The following is a 21,070-nucleotide window of genomic DNA, read 5'->3' on the forward strand; positions in this document are numbered from 1 at the left end:
CAGGACCACTGAGTAATTAAAGCCAATGTCGTAAATCAATTCAGGTACAAACAAACAAAAAAAGATGAAATAACAGGATAAATAAGATATAAAACTACTTAGAGTTTAATAAACTTGACAATTGTCAACTCCCAGCAAGCAAAATATAGTAAGATCTTAGTGGCCTGTGGTGTTTTGAACTACAAATCACATCAACCAGTTAACATGGTCTGTGGCTCCACAACATCTGGAGATTACCAGGTTGGGGAAGGTTGTTCTAGCAACTAAACCAATCAAGAAGTGAGAAGTAGGAATATAAACAGTACGAACTAAGTTGTGGATACCCTTTTCATTTCTTTTTTTAATGTCATTAATTATTGACTTACATGCTGTATTTCCTGCTGGCTGGCTCTGTAGTTTTTCTTGGTTAAATTGTCCACCAGGTAGCTGATTTGAGACAAGGCCAGCGAGAGCGAGTCAAGATTCATTGCTGGTTGGGGCGGAAGCAGGCGGCCGAGCCCGGCGCAAAATCACCATTATTCCCCTTTAGTCACCTCAGAGACAGGTTAATTTTTTTCCAGTTAGCCTATATAATCAATTTATGCTGTATGTTCAGCTCTTCTTTCCCAGTATTCTCACTCTGTTCTGAACCATGGCACCTGCAGGACAAAACAGCAATGATTATACACAATCTATTTGCTAGTGACTGGTCATGTATAACTAAACAATCGTAAATGTAAGGATGGTACAGGCCAAAGTTTTATGGGAAAGCACTTGCTTTGCAAGCAAAAGGTTGCAGATTTGATAAGGCTGTTAAAGGCAGTTTGAACTATAGTTTATTTCAGGGCTCAGGAACTAGATCCGGTCCCGAGGGCTGAATCCAAAACTGCCACACCATCTGTGAACCACCTTCAAATGAAGAATCAAAGAGCACTCAAAGTACACTCTGGATACTTTCCAGCCCCAAATTTAATTAAAATTGGGACTGCAGAGGAAGTTTATTCTGCAGAAGAATATTCTGCCACTGACCCTTCCAAAAGGAGGGCTTGTATGACATTGAATTTCAATTTAGCAATGAAAGCGAGTCAAGGATCATCTGCATTTGGGAGCTAAAAGGAACAAGTGGCAGATCACGGTAATGCTCCCAACTGTTTCTCTAGAGCAGCGGTTCTCAACCTGTGGGTCCCCAGATGTTGTTGGACTACAACTCTCATCATCCCTGAGCTCTGGCCTTGCTAGCTAGGAGTGATGGGAGTTGTAGTTCAACAACATTTGGGGATGCACAGGTTGAGAAAGGCTGCTCTAGAGCCACAGCAGTACCTGCCCCGCACCTGAAGTCATAGGTGAGCGTGGCATGGGAGAAAATGGTATTGAAAGTCAATCTGGGGCTACAGGTAGGCTTGTGGTTATTCAAAGCCAGCATCATAAGCCACAGTCGGAAGTTGCCCTATTCAGACAAACCAACCAGAGTTAAAACTAACCACATTTGGCCCTAGTTTGGGCATAACAAGCCACTCCAAGGTGGAATAAAAAACAAGTGCTTTCGACTTCCTCCTCTAGGTTGCACTGGAAGAGGGAAGTAGTGCACAAGCCAAAGAACACTAAAATCCCTGTTTAGTGTATTGTCCAAATACAGTCAATGAGTCCAAAAGACTATTTTATTCAGATCTATAGAATTATGAATAGTCTTCACTTGTTAATGAGAACACAGGAGTTTATTTACACTTTCAACAGCATGAAGTGTCATGTATAAGATGTGTACCCAAGTGCCAAATCCCAATTATTGTTTTAAGCAAATATACAATGTTAAAAAATAATTTTAAATGATCTGTTCATTGGCATTTGCCTCTCTTGAGGGAAGCTTATCATTAGGATTGTAGATTTCTTAACAGGTTATTGTCCTGCCAATATAGATTCCAAACTTATGCAATGATAAAATTGCTTCATGTTTACAAGGCAATCTTGAAATCTTCACCAGTTTTGCTTTCAGTTTTTACAGGCCACTTCCAAGACCAATGCGGAAAAGATTGCAAGGCCTGAAATTCTGCTGAAGAAAGATGATCGTTCTGTAATATATGGAGAGAAGTGGCATTGATTTGTGGATGGACTGAATATGGGACAAAAGCAGAAAAAAAGAGTCAGAGAAACAAAGATTTCATCCTGATGAAGTGGGCAATAGAGGAAGTGTAAATGAGGATTGGTAGACGGGAGGAAAGATGAGACGTTTGGCTGTGGATGTACAGTGGTCCCTCCAGATACGAACTTAATTCATTCCAGGGGTCTGTACATACCCTGAAAAGTCTGCATCTAGTTTCTGCGCACACAAAGTTTCTGCGCACACGTGCGGTGTGACAGAACACTTCTGCGCATGCGGTGAAACCTGGAAGTATACACTTCCGGGTTTGCTGCATTCACAACCTGAAAGTTAAGTTACCCAAAGGTAACGTAACCTGAGGGTCCACTGTACTGGCAACAATGACACATCCCAGTGGAAATATCAGAGAAGTGATGTGGGATTGGAGGGAAATAAATATTTTTTGGGGGTACAGCTGTACAGCATTAGCATACAAGTGGTAGCAAAGCCACAGTATGTGATGAGGTTACCCAAAAAGAATGTACCAAGAGAAATAGCAGAGGGCCAAAAACAGAACCCTAAGGGATCCCTACAAACTGAGAAAGCAGAGGAAGACATTCCTCTTGTGTGTTAGAAGTCCGACTGGCCTTAACTAGAAGTCAGTCATTTGGTGTCACTGGTGTCCCATGCTGTGGAACACTTTTGCAGCACTGATTTGGCAGGCACCCTTACTTTTGACTGTCAAGCATCTCTTAAAGACTTTTTAATGCCTATGCAATTGCTTAGCATTTTCTTGAGCAGCCAGTCATTTTAATGATTGTTCTGTACTGCTTTTAAAGGATTGCTATAATGTTGATGTATAATGATTAGCCAGTTAGGAAGAGAATCAACTGAGGACAGAATCAAGGACCTAGGGCTTAAAGGGAATCACAACTTAATTGTGATCAGCTGTATCAAGGGGTGGCAGAGAGATCGAGGAAGATGAGAACTGAACAGAAACCTTTCCACTTGCCAAATAAATTATTTTCATGAAATAAACTATTTTCTGAAGAAGTGTGCATGCACACAAAAGCTCATACCAGTAACTAACTTAGTTGGTCTCTAAGGTGCTACTGGAAGGGATTTTTAAATTTTATTTTCATGAGGGTAGCCAATATTGGTGAAATACATAGTGGGTAGTCAAAGTCTATCAAGGTTAGCCCAAATTCAGCTAGGGAACTTTTAGCATTTAAGCAGCAAGGTTTAAGACAAAAGAATCGGCTAGCTACACTACAATTTAGATTACAACAAAACTGCTTTCAGCAACTTAGGCATTAGCCACTCTGCACAGATACTAACCAACTGGTAGGACTACCACTCAAACCACATTGTGACACACAGGGGCATAAAGCCACCTTAAATAAATATATAAATCTAATTATCTAAAAGGCAGAATTGAGTAGCTTAGTATTCTCAAAAACTAACAGCATATTAAGATAAAAAATCATGATGAATGTGTAAGATAAAACAAACTTAAATGTTTCAAAAGGGGGAGGGGGAGGAAGGGTGAAAGGAATAGCTTCTTGAAAAATGAGAGCAAGATGAGAATTGCACACAAGTGGAAAACAAAACATGAGTAGCCAACTGATCGAAATGTCTAAATGAGCATGCAGCAGCTTCTGCCCCACCCATATTAGTTTATTGCCTCACACGCAGTATCAAGGGTAAAGGTTAGTAGTACCTGTTGTGTATGTTGAACAAATGGAACTACGTACAATGTTGACGGATGTTAAATGCTTTAACCTGTATGAGTTAAATATGGAACATCCTGAATACAGCTCGAAAATCACATACCTTAGCACTAAAGTTTGCCACCTACCAAGGATTACAAGGTAGAGCTAACTACAATTGTTCTGCAAAGGAAGCCAATACTTTTGCTGAATTTGATTGGGATCCTAAAGCTGAAAGAGCTGTTCCTCAAGATGGTCTAGCTCAGTGTTTTTCAACCTTTTTTGGGCAAAGGCACACTTGTTTCATGAAAAAAATCACGAGGCACACCACCACTGTGTGCGGAGAGGGAGATGTCAGAGCCCCGCTGCTCTCTATGGGGAATCGGATGAGAGCGGACCGCCTGTCCGCTCTCATCCGATCCCATCCGATATGATCCCCACCCAGGATGGATGGAAAATAGGGTGGACACAGTCCGGCGCCCGCCTAGTGGGCGAAAATTTGACTTTTTAAAAAAATATATATATTTTGAATTTTTCGATTTTTCCCACGGCACACCAGTCAACATCTCGCGGCACACTAGTGTGCCGCGGAACAGTGGTTGAAAAACACTGGTCTAGCTAATTCATGGTAAAGTGAGATTTGAACCAGCAACTTCCTAAATCCACTCCTTTACACAAGAATTAGGCCTAAGTTGTTGGATCCATTATTGCCTCTAACTTGAGCCAAACCACAGCTATCATGGCCAGTAGCCACTGAAAGCCATTCAAATGGGTTGCCATTAGTCTCCTGTAGGAGCAGGTTTCAGTTTAACTATGCACTGTGTGAAGAATTACAGTGGTACCTCTGGTTGTGAACGGGATCTGTTTCAGAGGCCCGTTCGCAACATGAAAAGCCCGCAACCTGAAAGTGCCGTATCTGCGCAGGTGCACGGTGTGATTTGGCACTTGTGTACATGCGCGAGCAGCGAAACCCAGAAAGTAACCCTTTCCGGTACTTCCAGTTCGCCGCGGGACGCAACCTGAAAAAACATAACGTGAAACGTAACATGAGGTATGACTGTACTTCCTTTTGCCAATCCTGAATCTTCCAACACTAAGCTTCACTGCATGTTCATGAGTTCTAGTGCTATGACACACAGAGAGAAACTTTTCTCTTCCCACTTTATCCATGCTGTGAATAATTTTATAAACTTCCATCATATCATACCATATATTTGTATAATGGCGCTATGATACTGAAAGTTTTATTTTAATTTTTCCGCCCTAGTATGCCTTTTCCACAGCTGCTGCACACTGGGGTAGACATCCTCATTGAGTTACTTACTATGACCCCAATGGCTCATTCCTAGTCAGTCACTGCCAGTTCAGACTCCATGAGCATAGATGCATTATTATTTTTTGCATGCATCTCCTCACACTTTCTACACACTGAATTGCATTTGCCATTTTACAGTCCATTCACTCAGTTTAGAGAATATTTTTTGAAGCTCTTGAAAATCTTTTGGGCACCTCATTGCTCACCCCTATCTCTAGATCCTCTATGAACAAGTTAAAAGGCACAGTATCAATCCTTGGAAAACTCCTACAGCTCTCCATTCAGAGAACTTTCCATTTATTCCTACTGTTTGCTTCCTATTAACCAATTCCTCTTATACCATAACTGCTAAGCTTACTTGGGAATCTCTGGTGGGGCAAGTTGTCATAAGCTGTAAGTACTGCAAGTACTGTAAGCAGATCACCTCTAACTATGTTTATTGACATTCTCAAAGAACTCTTAATAGCTTCATAAGACAAGAGTTGTCTTTGCAAAAGCTATGCAGGCTCTACTTCAGTAAAGTCTTGTTCTCCCATATGCTTAGTTATTTTCTTATTAACAACACTTTAGATCACTTTTTTTTGGCACAAGTCCAAGCCCATATAGGTGAAACCATGCGGTTCACATGAAAAGATAATGGTTTCAGTTCTGTAACATGAAGACAAGCAAATAAATCATTCTTCAAGTTACCAGAAAGCATTATTCCAGTGCCTGTCTCACCTGCCAAAAGAAGCCCGGCCAAACTGGCACCAGACCACAGACTTTTGCCAGAAATAAGATCCCACTACCTCCCCGCCTATCCCCGGTAAAGTAAGGATGTTTATAGGACGTTTGAAACAGATATAGCACCTATAAGCAGATTAAAGTCCGTCGTGTATCAGATAGGAGGAAAAAAGAACAAAAACGGGAATTAAGCTCTTTCTCCGCCTGTATTGTAGCAGCCTCTGACGGGTATCCTACAAGACGATTCGGGAGCGGCTGAGGAAGCCCAAGGGCGGCGCACACCTGGGGCTGGCGGGCGCCTCGACATGGATTAACTAAAGCCTCTGACCAAGCAACAACGCTTCTCGACCCGCCTCATTCGCTCCCACAAGTAGTGGCCCAAGTCACTTCCGGCTTCAGAGGGCGGGCAAGACAGGCCAACGGAGCGGACGGGGCCCCTCGCCATTTCTCGGCGGCCCAATTGGGAGGGCCTCCTGGGGTCAGGCAGGAGTCCGCCGTTGCCGCGAGCGACCCTCGGCTTTTATTTATTCCGCGGCCGGACTCGCCTTCGGGGCGCAAGAGGGGAAGGAGGGAGAGAGGGGTAGGGGGTTTCCGGGAGGCCTCCTCGCCCCACCACAGGGGACAACACGTGCAGGGACAGGCGAGCTACGGGCAGGCCCAGCTCACCACTCCTTTGCTTAGCGCTTCAGCGCCGGCTACGCCGGGAGAGACGCGGGACGCAGGCCGCCCACCGCTACCGCCACTACCGCTCGGCCTCCCGGTGGCTTCCGCCAGCGCCGGCCTTGCCGCCTGGAGCGAACGGCGCGGTTCTCACCTGGGGCGGGCCGGGGGCGAGGGTCTCGGGGCCGGGGCGGGCGCCTGGCTGAGCCGCTCGCGCTTCTCTAGCTACCTCCTCCGCTGGTTCCCAAACAAAATGGCGCCGGGAGTCGCGCGCTCACGTCGCGGCCCTTCTCTTCCCGTCTTCCCCTGCGACGGACGTAAGGCCAGGGGGCGGGGGCTCCTCGATCTCGCTTAGCTCGCCCGCGCGAGGAAGCCCTGGCCCAATCGCAGGCTGTGTCCAGCTCCCCGCTCGAGCCCGCCTCCCTGCTTTCGTCCAATCCCTACCTCGCGGGGCAGCGCGATATTATTTTTTTCCCTTTGCGTCTGCGTAGGGACGAAGGCCAGGTTACCCAATCCGTGTTCGGAAGTGGTTGTTGGAAGCGGAGGGGATGGCTAGGGGGCGCTGCAGAACTATCGGCCGACAAGGATTGGCTAAAGGCAATATTGAGCTCAGCTCGGCCAATCATAACGTGGCGCCGCGAAGGGAGCGTGTCAGCTACGACCAATAACAGTCGGGCGCGGTTGCTGTGGCCGAGGAGACAGGCGTGAGGCGCGATTCCTTGGGAAGTGTAACGGGGCAGCTAGGAGGTCGACGAGCACTCCACCCTGCAAGGAAGCGCATGCGCACGGGCTTCCCTGAGGGCAGGGGTGCGCCTGAGGTGGTTGTGCAGCTGCTAAGCGGGTTTTCGCAGCCTCCCTTCGGAGCCGCTCCCGGCGCCTGGCTTGTGGGGGGTCCTCTCGGAAGTCCGCTTCCCTGGAGCTTCTCCGCGGGGCCGGAGTAGACGGGGGTCTGAGGGGGACCAAAGTGTTGGAGAAGCAGCATCCTGGGTGGGGGAAACCACGTGCCATTGGGGTCTGTTTCCTTCAGGAAAATAAAAAGGGCAACCGAGAGCGGACGTGAAAGAGGTGCTTAAAACCACGGCGGTGCGGTGGAGAAAGTGGGCAAAGAAGTCCCCCCCCTCTCGTAACGTTGAACCCCCGCCAGTGAAGCTGAATGTTGCAAGATTCAGGCCCGACCAACTCGCTGCTACTTCCTCCTCGCCTAATTAAAGTGTGTTGCGAGGCCCACAACTCTGAGGGCTTAAACAAATCTGTTTAGGCAGATTCGTGGAGAAGGAGAATAGATAGGCAGCTGTGTACAGTGCTGCCAGTAGTCAAGGCTGAGAGGCCTCCAAGTAGGTTAGTGGACAGCACAAGTGTGTTGCCTTCATGTGGCTGCTTTGGGGCTTCTGGCAGGCATTGGATTGGCCACTCTGAAAATAGGTTATTGGATCAGGTTGATGGCCTGATCAAGCAGTGCTCTTCCAATTTATTTAATTTGTATACCACCCATAGATCTCGGCAGTCCACAATGTACAAAACACAAAATATGTAATAAAAATAAAATCAAAGACAACACAATATCCCCTTCCACAGCACATTTTAAAAGGGCATCGGATGTCAGCCAAAGGCCTGGTTAAAGAGGACCATTCCACAAATGGGAAGCCATTGCAGAAAAGGGCCATTCTTGTGTTGCCACTCTGAACCTCTCGTGGAGGGGCCTTCCAATGATCTTAAACAGTCTCTTCTTAAACTTCTGATATGTGACAAGAATGGATGTTGGTATTAATCTTCTCTTGCTGCCATTTTCCCAGCAAAAATTACCTGGGGTAGGTTATCCTTGCACAAACCAGAGTCTTAATCCTAGGAAACAGGTTGTTTTAAATCCCAGAACCCCAATCTTGATCTTTCTCCCCCTTCCCCAAAGTGAGTTGCAAAAAGGCATCACTGCATATGGTTTGGCTCTGCAGAGTAGGACATACTGGGTTTTTTTGACTACGTGCCATTTTGTGCAGCTTCACACAGTCAATTAAGAGTTGGCTGAAAGCCAAGGATGACTGAGCAGAGAGGAGTTAATTCTGCCTGGAGATATGAGACCTTGGATACAGATCTACCATTGGTTGAGGTCTCACACAGGCATGATGACTTATGACCTTACTGACTGGATAGTTTGTTGGTCAGTGTGGTGTTCTGAGAGTTGTTTGGAGTTTGTTATGAGAGAGCTAGTTAAGATCTGTTTCTGTTCTTGTATATAGTAACTTGTAGAGTCTGCTGTAAATAATAAACACCTCTAAGTAATCAAATTACTGGTAGCAGCGTCTTGTTCCTGCTTCGTCCATCCTGCCTCCAATTGATTGCTTTCTGGAACTCTGTGAATGCTCTGCTAAGGTCTGGCTAAGGTCCTGCAACAGGTCAATGTTGCGAAACACCAATAGGACTGGTAGTTTCCCCTGTAACGCTCTTGCTGTTTGTGGCTCTTTGTAAAATCTGTTTTGGCAGCTTGTGAGCCTTGTAGACCTCAGGTTGGAGTGGAGGAGGATTTTCTGTCATAGCATGAAAAGCTGGGTAGAGTTGAGACAATCCCTGCCCCCTCCCTCTGCCCCCATGGCAATGGGATGACCAGCTTGGTCCTACCCAGTGACGGAGCAGCCTCAGAGAGCTTGCTCCTTTCCCACAACAACAAAAAACAGTTCCAACTGCCTGTTGCTCTTTGGCAAGCGAAGAGCAAGCCATTTTGGCCCTATGTCACCATCCAGACGATGAAGAGCCAGTTGCATACTTGCACCACTTTTATGTGAGGAAAGGAGAATAACCTCAGCTGGATGTGGAGACTTTTGTACAACTTACGCTCTGTTCTCGCAACGTTAGGCTGATCTCCCGTTTCTCTTGCTTTCTTTTAGTTGGTAAGTCAAAGCGAAGGGCCTGTTACTTTTTTTATGTAAGCTGCTTTGCGAGACAATATTTTTCTGAAAGCAGTATATAAATATAATAAATATATTCAGGTAGGGTTGCCATATTTCAAAAAGTAAAAACCAGGACACCCCAAAAGTTGTTGAGCTTTTATATATATACAAAAGCATGATGTATGGCAGCCCTAGAATCAGGTCATGTTATAGGTTCTCTGCCATGGGGGGGGGCATTTCTGTGTGATGCCCTCCCAAAAGTGCCATAGAAGTATCTGTTCTCCCTGTCCTGCCAAGACTGACCACACACCCAAGAGATTACATGATTTAATAAGTTTTTGCAACTATTCAATCATAAGAAGATAAGTATGTACATAGCTTCAATTATGTTACTATGTTACAAAGTATTGTGTACTATGTGGAATACCATTTCCCCACAACTTTTCAGTGGTATTTACTATTTTAAAATGCATTAGATCAGATGTAGCTGGCTTTGGAGAGGAAGCATTCAAACATCTTCTGAGCTTGTCCAGGCTTATACTGTGGAACCATGTGACCAGCACCCTATATATGAGAGGGAAGATGCTTTAGAAAAGAGCTGAGAAAGCACATCTGAAATAATTTTCCCCTTCCCAAAACATCGTGAAGGATACTGGAAGCTTATATTGAGCAGAGCAAGAAGAGGCAGGAGAGAAAGTAACTTTTCGCCAGTGCTGTCTTGATAATGTGTGTGCAATCAATCATATATTGGCTGTGTTTTCACATAAACTGGGGTTAATGTTATTTAACAAACAAGCCATGTATTGTTTATTTAGAGCAGGTGTGGGAAACCGTGGCCCTCCATTTGTTGCTGAACTACAACTCCCATCATCATTAGCCATGCTTGTTGGGACTAATGGGAGTGGTGGTTCAGCAACAGCTGGCAAGCCAAAGGTTCCCCACACCTGCTTAGATCTTATTTTGTTTTCTAGCTACTCTTGTGTCATGCCTTCTCAAGCTTGAGGAGCATCTGGGGTAACAGGTAGGGAAAACCACCGTAGTTAGGCAGGGTTGTTAGGTTCATAAGTAATGTTAAACCGTAGTTAGAATAAGCCATGATTTTTAAGCCAATACCAAGCCATGGCTTCACATTGTCATTTGCTGATAGAAAATAAACAGGCTAGTTTGCTGATATGTTTTCACATGTTCAGACAAACCACAGTTACGCTAAACAAACCATAGCTTAATGTTACATGAGAACCAGGCCTTTGTTACAGGGCTCAGGATTACACCTAAGCCCTTTTAATAGTGGGTCTCTCCAGCTAGAGAAGCCATTGCCCCCAACGTGTTTTCTGTTGGCTGCTTATGCTCTAACTGTCCAACATTTTTTATGGGACACTGCACACACACATATGTCATAGGTGAGGGACTGGATGCTTCTGTAGGGCGCATGGAACAGGTCCTGTTTAACCGTGTACTAAAATCATAGTTGTCGCTTGATGGGGAGGTGATCTAGCAAGCAATAGCATTTCCCAGGCTAGAAGTAGTGTAAACTCAATCAAGCCATGAGTGCCAACCCTCCACGCCATGTATTGGGGGCAACATTTTATTTGCTCTGTCCCTGATTGGTAGTCAGTGCAGCAGTTTTCCACAGGCTTTTCCTTAAAGGTTTATCCTGGGAGCAAAAAGCCTCATTTTTAAGGGCAGAAGATTCCCAATGTAAAACTGTTACCCAGATCAGCACTTTTGCCTGCTAGGACCCATTTTGGCAAAGAAATAAAAGGTGCTTCCTCCTCCTAGAACCTGAAGGAAAAGCTGGAAGAGTAGAAGTAGCTATCTTTTATAACCCAATGCTTTATATATTGGCTTTATTTACTGTTGGAAGAGGGGTCGACCTTTTTCTGTGGCTGTGTTGGGATGAGCAGTCACTGGGCCCATCACAAACCTCTATCTTGAGAGCCATGTCATGCTTAAAAAATAACTGAGCCCATATAATGTGCTTTCTAAACAAGCTTTTGGCTCTGCTCCTGCTTTAAAGTATTGGCTGTTAGTGTTGCTCTTCCTGTTTTTGTGTTATCCTGCTGTTTATAAACTAGTTATTTTGTCTTTTAATTATTAGCGTGTTGCTGATTTTTACTTGAAATCTGCTCTGAGTAACACTGTTGTACAGGGGAGAAGCAGGGCATAAATCTTTTAAATAATGAAAAGTATAATGCCCACTGGCTCCAATTAAATCACTGACCTTTACGGTGAGAAATGTGATCTTCTCATACTCCTTGAAAAATCCTGCAATCTGATCATTGAAATACCAGGGCTGGTAATCATTTAGCACCTGTGGAATTAATGAAAAAGAAGGTCACAAACTGGAAACGGACAGCAGACCCAATATTAGTGTACATACTAGTCTATCACAGATGCTCCAAAACTGGCTCTTAGTAGACTTATTACTCCAGATCATGTTTTGCTAACTTTCTCTTCATCTCTGCCCATCCATTCTAACTTCTTTTCTAAATGACAGCTTGGTTATGTCTTTAACAACAACTGCACATCTGTCGGTATTGGAAACCTGGGTCCTAAAAGGCAGGATCAGCTGTGTCTTCCCACATAAATTAAGGAGCAATAGGTTTTCAATACAGCACTTAAGATAGCCAAAGTTCAAAGAAGTTACTTACAGTCTGGTTTAAAGACTCAACAAACTTTTCAGCCCCCAAGAAGTTGCAGGCCATGTCCACGTCTCCATTATAAACCAATGCTCGTAGGTCCTGAGCCAGCAGATACTTGTAGAAGGGAGTCATGTCTCTGTACACCCTTTGGTAATGAGCGCTAACCTGTGTACTGCATCGAGAAGAGAAATGCTTGGGGGTGGGGTTCAAGGAGCTTGGGCCCCTCATCCCTTCTCCCCTTTGTTTCACCAGTAAGATCAACCAAGGGTGCCCTTTTGATTTTGTCACCAAGATGCAAATCCAAGCTGCCAAGAGCATGCAAGTTGGGGTTCTCATTGACTGCCAACAGCCACAGAATTCCTTTCCTGCCCCTGCAGGCCTATCAGAATATGAGCAGGAGCCAAGGCCATCCACCACCAAGTGGTTTCAAGAGGAAATTATGCTGAATATACAAACCCATGTACTCTATACCTTGCCCCAGAGGAAGAATAATAAATAAGCTGGGGAGAAATAAATGTTCCCAACCTTAGCGGTCCACAACTGAGACAAATATGCTTTATAATTTAATCCAGTGATGTCTGGAAGGCAGTTTGTTTTACAACTGTTTCAGAATTCTCATACTATTGAGATCCAACTTATTAGTTCCAGGCAAAACCTCTTAATGCCCAGTAATAGCAGTTAGTTGTTGTATTCATTGTCTCTTTTAAGGAAAACCATCTAAGCCACAATAAGACATTTTAATGGGAAATAGTGGTAAGCATCACTACTTAGAATACAGAAAAATGCGCAACTATGCTAGGTGTGAACAAACGTAAGGATTAGCCATGTGGAAAACCTTACCCATGGAGAAGTTATTTTTGCAAATAAATTTCCTGAACATGTAATGTAACTTCTCAGTGAGACTGAAATACCCAAATAAAAAATGATAATGTTTTGCACACCCCTCCAAATGCCCAACAAAAATACCACAGAAGACTATTGATGACTGCATGTCAGTAAGATGAACAAGAAGAAAGGTCCATTTGTCACCTGAAAAAGCTCTACCAGATGACTCACTATGCATGCAACCCCAACCGAGAAGCAGGGGAAAGATTTCTTCAATATCATAAAGGACTTTTGCCACTTCTTACAAGATGACTGTAACATGATTGTTGTTCTCCCAGGACTATCAGTATTGGAGATCTGTCAGCTCACCCGAGGGGTCTTGAAGAAGCAGGGTAGTCAGTACATCAGTAAAATCTTCAGTTCCCTTCACTTGATTTCATATTGTATATCCATACAAAAATTGGAAGTATTTGGGACAAAATTATCTGGGAAAGGAGACTACCCTTGCAGATAATTCTGACATCGCTTCCAGGCTTAGGGCAAGAAAGTATGGGCAGAGTGAAACAGGTGCTTCACGTTAGAGGTTTGTCAAAACAAAGATGGGGAAGCTGTTTTTGTTGCAGTCTGCATTTTCATTTGATCTCAGTCCTAGTACATACCCATATGTTATCAAGCTCTGGCAACCTGCAGTGCATCAGTTCTATACCAGCAGAAAAACACCACTTTTCCACAAAGCCTTGCCAGGCCACTGCCCTTCATTACCATTCCATTGCCAAACAACTTTTGCATGCTTCTGAAGGGCAGAAACATTTGATGGGAGTCACCTGCAGAGCTCCCAGTCTGGGAGAGTGCTGGGGATGTGGAGAGCCTGCCGGACTTCATCCTGGTTCAGCCACATATACATAGCGGTGGCATTTATACAATGTGGCACTCCTGGGATAGAGCCAATTTTCTGAAAGTGAAAGCAAGGAGAAGGCAAGATGAGGTTGAATTATTCTGGGGAAAGCTGGTGCAAGATAACAGCACCTTGCTTTGCCAGACCCAAGCCTGATTCAGCAAGTGGCCCATAGTTCATTTATAAATGGATGAATCATGCCTTCCCAGCATAAACTTTTGGGAATAAATTTCCATACTGAATATTAATGCTTAAGAAAGCATTTTTTGGGTTGTTTTTTTTAAATTTGCCAAATTCACAGAATCGCTAGAGCCACCTGAGTGAAGTGTAAATTTGATGAAGATAGCCTAGCAACTCACTGGCACTGGAACATCAAACTGGTAGTGGTGGAAGAGGCTCGAGAAATCAGCTTCATAACGCTCCTGGTAGTGTGCTCCTCCCCAGCAAGATGCGTAGAGGTTGTACACGTTGAGGCCAATTCCATAAAGAATTCCATAGGCTTGTGATATCTTGAGGATGGGAACAGGGAAGAAGAGGATAGAAGAGTTAGCTACGCTCTGAGTTTATGTGCAGAAAGAGAAGAAAGGAAACAGATGTGTGGAATTCGGTAATATTTATAGCCTTTGAGGGTCATCAGTTTATTTTTATGGGTTTATTATCAAATTTATATCTTGCCCTTCTGCCCAAAGTAGCCCAGGGCAGCTAACAACAAAGCGATAAAACATATTCCAAAATCTTAAAAACAATTCCAATACAGATGCAGACTGGGGTAAAGATAGCCACTGAAAAGACAAGAGATTGCAGCTGTGTAATATTCAAGGGAAGGGGATCCCCAAGGGTAGGTGCCCCAACACTAAGGATCTGATTACTACATTGTGCAGAATGGACCTCATTATAAGCCGGTACCTGCAGGCAGCCTTCACCTACAGAGCACTATGGGGTGGGATTATCAGGAATCCTAGTTCCAATGTGTATAGGGATTTATGCACCAAAACCAGCACATTGAACTTAGCCCAGTAACTAATTAGCACCCATTGCAATTATTTCAACGGTGTGGTAACATGTTGGCAATATCCTAATGCTGTTCAGAGAATTTGGTGTAGTAGGTGCTATGGGCACAAAAGAGGGCAAAGACATTTCCAGAAGACTTTACCAGTTCAGGCCAAAACACTTTACCAGTTCAGGCCAAAACACATTATTGCATAACAGTTAGAACATTCTAGTTTGTGGCCAGGTGCAAATGGAGTTTGCAAAGTGCACACTACATGAGTTAGTATCAAGGATTTTCAGACCAGGCACTCACTGCTGTGATACAATCACTGTTCATGTTGCTGGAGAAGTTGCAAGTTCCTTCATCACAGCAGTTTTCATTCAAGGAGGCCCACAAGCTGTAAGGCAGGAGAGAAGGAGGTGGAGTGTCAGGTAGAGGGAAGCTTATTCATTTTTATTCAGTCATTAAATTTGTATACCACCCTTCACTCAAAGATCACAGGGTGGTTCACAACTTAGAAGCACAAAGTGTGTGTGTGCGTGCACACACACCGGCTCCCCTGCCCAACAAAGAACAGAAAGTTCAAACAATGTTGACAGATATCTGTCCTGTGTTCCCTGGAGATGTCAACAACCTCCCTGACTATTCTGCCTACAGTTTGTGCAAGTTAAGTTTTTCTTTCTGTCCTCTCTTCAGTGGAGATAATTGCTAGTTTTATTCACTGAATGAAGGACAGGAAACAACGGCTTCCCCTTATTTAGCACACCTTTGACTCACTTGCCATCCAACCACCTTGCTTGCCAGTTTCTTGTTTCTGATGTACTCAGTGTTAACATGATAAGAGCAAGACCCTTTACTACAGTCTCCGCTCTCCTTTTTTGCTTCTGATTTGATCTGGCAAATGGAGAAAGCGAGGACAAATCTTTTAGAGGCCAGATGTGCTACCAGTTGTTGACTTGTATGGCGGGAGATTTACCTGTGGCCACTTGCTGACCCAACTCCCCTTGTCCTCTTCTGTACTCACTCATCTCCAAACACTCCATGGTAGTAGGCAAATTCCATCAGTGTCTCGTCGTTGAGGAAATAGCTCAGCATGCCATTGCCAACCCCAAATCCCTGAGGAATCAGATAACAGAAGATCATGCCAAGAAAGGAGTTGTATGAAATTGGATGATGGGATAGTTAGTTGAAAGGCTATAATTAGAACCAGGCCTGATGCCAGGTTTGAAGATAGCAGGCAAAGGAACTGTAGTGACTAGTGCCTCATGAGATACAGCTCAACTGGATGTGGGGCAATGGCACCGGACATTCAAAGGCAGCTATCAAGCAAGGCCTTCAAAGTGGATCCACCTCCCCACTTGGAGAGAGGCCTTCAGGGCTTGTTGTCATCAGGGCAAAGTCTGCATTAGTGGCTGCTGCTTTTGGGTTGGCAGTGCTCACACATTGCCCCTAAATGTGCCATTTGGCCTACATGGAAGATCTTAACTCTCCTGGTTTTCCAGTGACTCTGCTTCCTGTAGCGCGATTGTGTTTACCTTCAGGTTAATGCCTGCTGATCCTTCCGCAATCTTGGCAGTGAGAGTGGGGACATAGATTCCACCATAACTTTCCCCAAAGACATAAAATTCGTTGTTTGCAAAGTCTGGAAATTTAGCAAAGAAACTCTGGAGAGCCTGGTAGTTGTCCTCAGCTACCTGAAGTAGGGAGAAATTTTGATCCACCACTTAGCTTTGGTGCAAATCATAGGACAGAGTTTGATGTGCATATCATGTGCGGCTGCATTTAGAAACACACTCCTGGCATTATCTTCCCCCACCCCACCCCTCTGCTCCTCATCCGTCAGGAGTATATGACAGAAGTCTTGATTTGGCTCAGTGAACAGCCAAATAAAGACTTCTCCTACCTGTAAGGCAAATGGATTCTGTCCCAACAATACTTACAAACTTTGTGAGCTGATCCCTCACAGCCCAGGCAGCTGTGTAGGAAGTCTATATTGCCTCTGGATAGAAGCATGCCATACATTTAAGGCACAGCCAATGCACATTTACAACACATGGCTCCCCCAAAGAATGTTGATAATTGTAGTTTCTTTCTCAAAGAGATGCAGTTCCCAGTGCCCTTAGCAAACTACAATTCCCAGGATTCTTGAGGGGAAGTCGTATGGTTTACGTAAATGTGCACTGGCACTTTTAAATCTGTGACTGAGGTCCAGCTCAGAGGGCCTTCTGGCAATTCCCTCATTATGAAAAAGTGAAGTTACAGGGAGCCAGGCAGAGAGCCTTTTTGGTAGTGGAACATTCTCCCATCATATGTCAAAGATATAAACGATTATATGACTTTCTGTAGACATCTGAAGCCAGCCCTGTATTGGGAAGCTTTTAATGTCTGATGTATCACATGTTATTTTATACTCTGTTGGAAGCTGCCCAGAGTGACTGAAGCAACCCAGTCAGTTGGGTGGAGTACAAATTAACGATGATGATGATGTATAGTGTGGTTCTGCCCTATATTACTGCCACAGGACTGACAACCTTCCCCGATCAGCTGCTACCATCACCATTCCAATTATTGCCCCACCCACCACTGGCATGTGATATGCCTCACCCCCGGTTTGTTTCCTTAGGCCAGGAACGAACAGCAAGTGACCTACCTGGCTGTCATTGATAGGGCTGTCTTCTGTGGCATAAGAATAGCCAACTCCAGCCGGAGATTCCATGTAAAGCACGTTGGCTACCTTGTTCCAGCTGTTGGGGTTCAGGTAGAGTGTTGCATCATCATTCAGCTACACAAAACCATGAGGCAGACAAAGAGAGTTACTTTGGGCATGTGAGGTATTTGCAGCACGCTGTTCACTAAATCTTCCATATCAATTGCCTCCAAGCACAGTCTCAGATTCCCAGTCCTTGAGAAATCAGGCATCTGTGAGTTGGTCTGGGCATTATTGCAGGGTTGCTATACATCCAGATTCTCCCGGACACAAACAGAATACTGCAGTCAGCAGAAGTGTCCAGGCGGAAATTGGGCAAATGTATGAGAAAATCCCTAAAAGCTCAACAACTTTGGGCAAAACTAAAACAACATAGAGCCCCTTTGCACCTGGCGCTGGTGATCTTACAGTAAGTAAATAATGTTGCCTCTGCGCCTGTATAGAGCACCTTTCCCTCCTGACAGAATGATCCCAGGCAGCCTCCACAACTTTGAGATGAGATCAAGAGCTTCAGGCCCAGTTGAGCCCCAACTGCCTGATCCACAACCCCTTCCTTGTCCTATGTTTCTCTCCTTTCCCATCAGCATACAGAGCGGCCACAGACTCACATGGAAAGGTCCATTCTCAGCCAGGAGGCCTTCCATGGAACTACAGCCTGGTCCCCCATTTAGCCAGAGCACCACGGGGTCAGTCGCTGGGTTGCCCTGAGACTCCACAAACCTGTCAGGATAGAAAGGGAGAGAGCAAACACCCTGATGGATACGTTTAGAGGAGGCCTAAAGAATGGAGACCCGAGGAAGATACCTGATGCAGTAGCAGACTTTGGGCTCTCAAATTTCAGTGGCGCCCTGTGTGACACTAATATTTGGTGCAATCTCGCCTCTTATGCTTTGTTCTACAGCATTGTTTTGGTGAACCCTGCAGTGTGGCACCCAGTGTGACTGCTCTGGTTGTGCCACCCGAAAACTGCCTCTGCCTGATGTTGTAGCAGTCTTACAGCTAAGCATGCCTGTGCTGAGTGAGGGGCTGCATTGGGAACATGGAACAGGGGCATAATCATTGGGGGTGTAAATAAATGTGGTGTTAGCTGTGGGACTAGTGGGGCAGAAGGCAGAGAGGTTAATGGTAGGCAGAGAGAGGTGGAGCCACAGCCAGCAACAGGCAGAGCCAGAAAATTTTGTCCCCATCTTCCTCCCAAGTGAGTTCTACAAGATCAACCCTGAGACTGAGGAAGAGGAAGGTGGCAAGCAGGGCCACTCCCTGGGCCCGTTGTAAATCATAAGGCAAGCAGTTGTGACATGGCTAGGGCTGTGCTTCATTTACGCTAGTGAACCAACCCCCACTGAATCAACGTTTTCCTCCATGCAGCTACCCTATGGGCAGGAATCCAGGAGAGAGGCAGGCAAGGAACTACAACATACAACATGGCAGCCTGCTCCTCCTGGACCTGCCTCCCTCCTGCCCCCCCCCCTGCAGGGACATGGATCACCACCAGAAATGAAACAGCTTCTGTTCACATAGTGGTCTTATTGTTATTGCACTTTGACTTTATTTGTCAGCTGCTTTGGGGGGAATTTGTGCCTGTAAAGGGAAGACACAAATTACTATAATCCATCAATCAAACTAAGCAACCAATTTATTCTTAGGCTGCTCCACACAGCTAGTTCCAGGGCAGTAGAGAAGCATAAACGCTTCTGTAAGCTGCGGCTCATCCAGAACATCTTGGCAAAGGCAGTTTCAACAAATGGTTAGCAAGAGCAGAAGGACATCAGAAGAGCCTGCTGGATCACGCCCAAGGGGGCCCTTCTAGTCCAGCATCCTGCTCTCACAGGGGCCAACCAGATGCCCCCAAGGAAAACCTGCAGACAACACCCAAACACAAGAGTGCTCTGCCCTCCTGCACATTCCACCAACTGGCATTCAGAAGTGTTGCTGCTGCTGCCAATGGTGGAAGTCCATGAAGCAGCTGTTGCTTGGATGTTAGCAATGTGTCATGGCCAGGATTAGCTTTTTAGCTCTTAATGAGCAAGTGGAAGCATGCATAGGTCGGCCAGCACATACCCAAAAGCAATGAACAGTTCAGTGAAGAGGAGACATGAATATTAACTCAATCTCTCTCTCTCTCTCTCTCTCTCTGCTTACCAGTAATGGAAGTATTGGCCAGATCCTGCCTGGAGATAGCCGGACCATTGCTGGAAGGTTGGCATCTCAGACAGTCCTGGCAGGGAAGTGATGAGATCCAGAGAGGCATCTGTCCCTGAGCAGAGGCAAAAGGAGGCACTGAAGACGACACACAACCTGAACAAGAGGTGCATGGTGCTGTTTTGGCACAGGCTGCCATAGAGTGGGGGAGTTGCAGGGCACCTTATATCATGCTCGGCCTGTGTACTCTGACAACAAGCCAACAGCATAATCTTGCTTCTTGATTACTAGAGATAATGGGAAGGTGGGCAGCGTGGCTCAATGTACCAGCAAAACACAAGCCAGGCTTCTATGGAAGGAAATGTCACTTTGAAATGTCACCTTCACTTTATTTAGCCTAACAAGACTTCAGATTAGATTGACCAATTTGGCTAAGTCTCTGGCTTCAAGGTAAATTATGATCAATCTTTTCCAAGAATTGGTACTGATACGGTTGAGGGACACTTCCTTAATGGAATCTCTCAAAATCTGAGAAGCAGAAATATTTAGGCATAGGCCCGGACTTAGGTTTGATGAGGCCCTAAGCTACTGAAGATAATGGGGCCCTTTATATGTGATATTTTAGGGAGCAGGCTAGCAGGCGGGGCCTATTACTTACATCATAGGAGCCTACACAACACAAAACACTGTTGCTGTATGTAGGTTTTATTTATTTTTTTTAATCCTTGGATTAGCTCTTTTTCAAACCTAGGTCTCCCAGACATTTGGGGAAAAAAATGGATAACCAACTAAGGATAACAAACTATTTCATTTGGACAGGTAAGAAAAGCTTAGATGTAGAAATAATACAGTACTGTAAGCTGTTGCTCAGTGACAAAAAAACAGCACAGTGATGTATGAGTCCCCCAATCTGAAACTTTTCTTTGATGAAGTGTATCAACAACCACTGCTGATTCACTTACAGAAAGACTTGAATCTTTACTGGATCAATAGAGATAGACTGAATTATAGAATAGTGAATTACCTCTGGTTCTAGTAGCCTTAAAAACCAGCACTTAATTCAGAAATGGTAATTAGCCACTTAAAAGCTGGGTCCAGCACCTCCATTATGTCAGTGCTCTTCTATTCCAACTTCACAACTATCTTAGCTAAAACCTGATGCATCACCTGGAAAAGTAAGGGTACAAGACACTTGGGTGATCTCATCTGTTGGAAGTTGGTATATCGGATCTCTAGCAGACTTAAGTAACAAGTTTGAAAAATTAGGTGGTTTTATTCATAACCCAGCTGAATTTCACTTCTCCATCAGGAGTCAAGCTTTTCCAAAATATAAGGTACCCTTTCAGTTATGTGGAGCACATCACCTGAGACCGGCTTCTGACTGTATGAAGAGATCCCGTTGAACAGTGCGGTCTTTGTGGTGGCCCAGGCTGATCTCCCTGGTAGATATGCATTGGCTCAATCCCACATGCTAACCGTCTCCTAAGTGTGTATGTGTGGGCCACCTCACAGGCTGGGTCCAGAGT

General features: G+C 45.0%; 2 protein-coding genes across 8 annotated transcripts in view; both read right to left on the reverse strand.

Moving 5' to 3' along the window:
* The window catches only part of CNOT1 (CCR4-NOT transcription complex subunit 1), a 60,101-nt gene extending 53,336 nt beyond the window's left edge, over nucleotides 1-6,765 (reverse strand). For 6 of the 7 annotated variants that reach the window (XM_082230805.1, XM_082230801.1, XM_082230804.1 and 3 more), the window contains exons 1-2: nucleotides 6,615-6,765; nucleotides 366-638 (exon numbers count right to left, since the gene is read on the reverse strand). In XM_082230805.1, the coding sequence (XP_082086931.1) occupies nucleotides 366-467 (102 nt within the window). In that variant the 5' untranslated portion in view covers nucleotides 468-638; nucleotides 6,615-6,765. The remainder of the gene's footprint in view (nucleotides 1-365; nucleotides 639-6,614) is intronic. The other variant, XM_082230800.1, reaches the window with a different exon arrangement.
* Nucleotides 6,766-9,655: 2,890 nt separating this feature from the next.
* LOC309537779 (lysosomal protective protein-like) lies at nucleotides 9,656-19,755 on the reverse strand. The gene is made up of 11 exons (XM_082232805.1): nucleotides 19,545-19,755; nucleotides 18,011-18,122; nucleotides 17,342-17,477; nucleotides 16,231-16,385; nucleotides 15,720-15,811; nucleotides 15,008-15,092; nucleotides 14,064-14,213; nucleotides 13,634-13,761; nucleotides 11,994-12,156; nucleotides 11,564-11,653; nucleotides 9,656-9,906 (listed from the first exon to the last, which is right to left on the reverse strand). Exons 1-11 carry the CDS (start codon nucleotides 19,715-19,717, stop codon nucleotides 9,820-9,822), a joined length of 1,371 nt encoding a protein of 456 aa, XP_082088931.1. The 5' UTR covers nucleotides 19,718-19,755; the 3' UTR covers nucleotides 9,656-9,819.
* Between the last annotated feature and the right edge of the window lie 1,315 nt (nucleotides 19,756-21,070).

The sequence above is a fragment of the Podarcis vaucheri genome, assembly GCF_965113315.1.
Source record: "Podarcis vaucheri genome assembly, chromosome: 7".
Lineage (NCBI taxonomy): Eukaryota > Metazoa > Chordata > Lepidosauria > Squamata > Lacertidae > Podarcis > Podarcis vaucheri.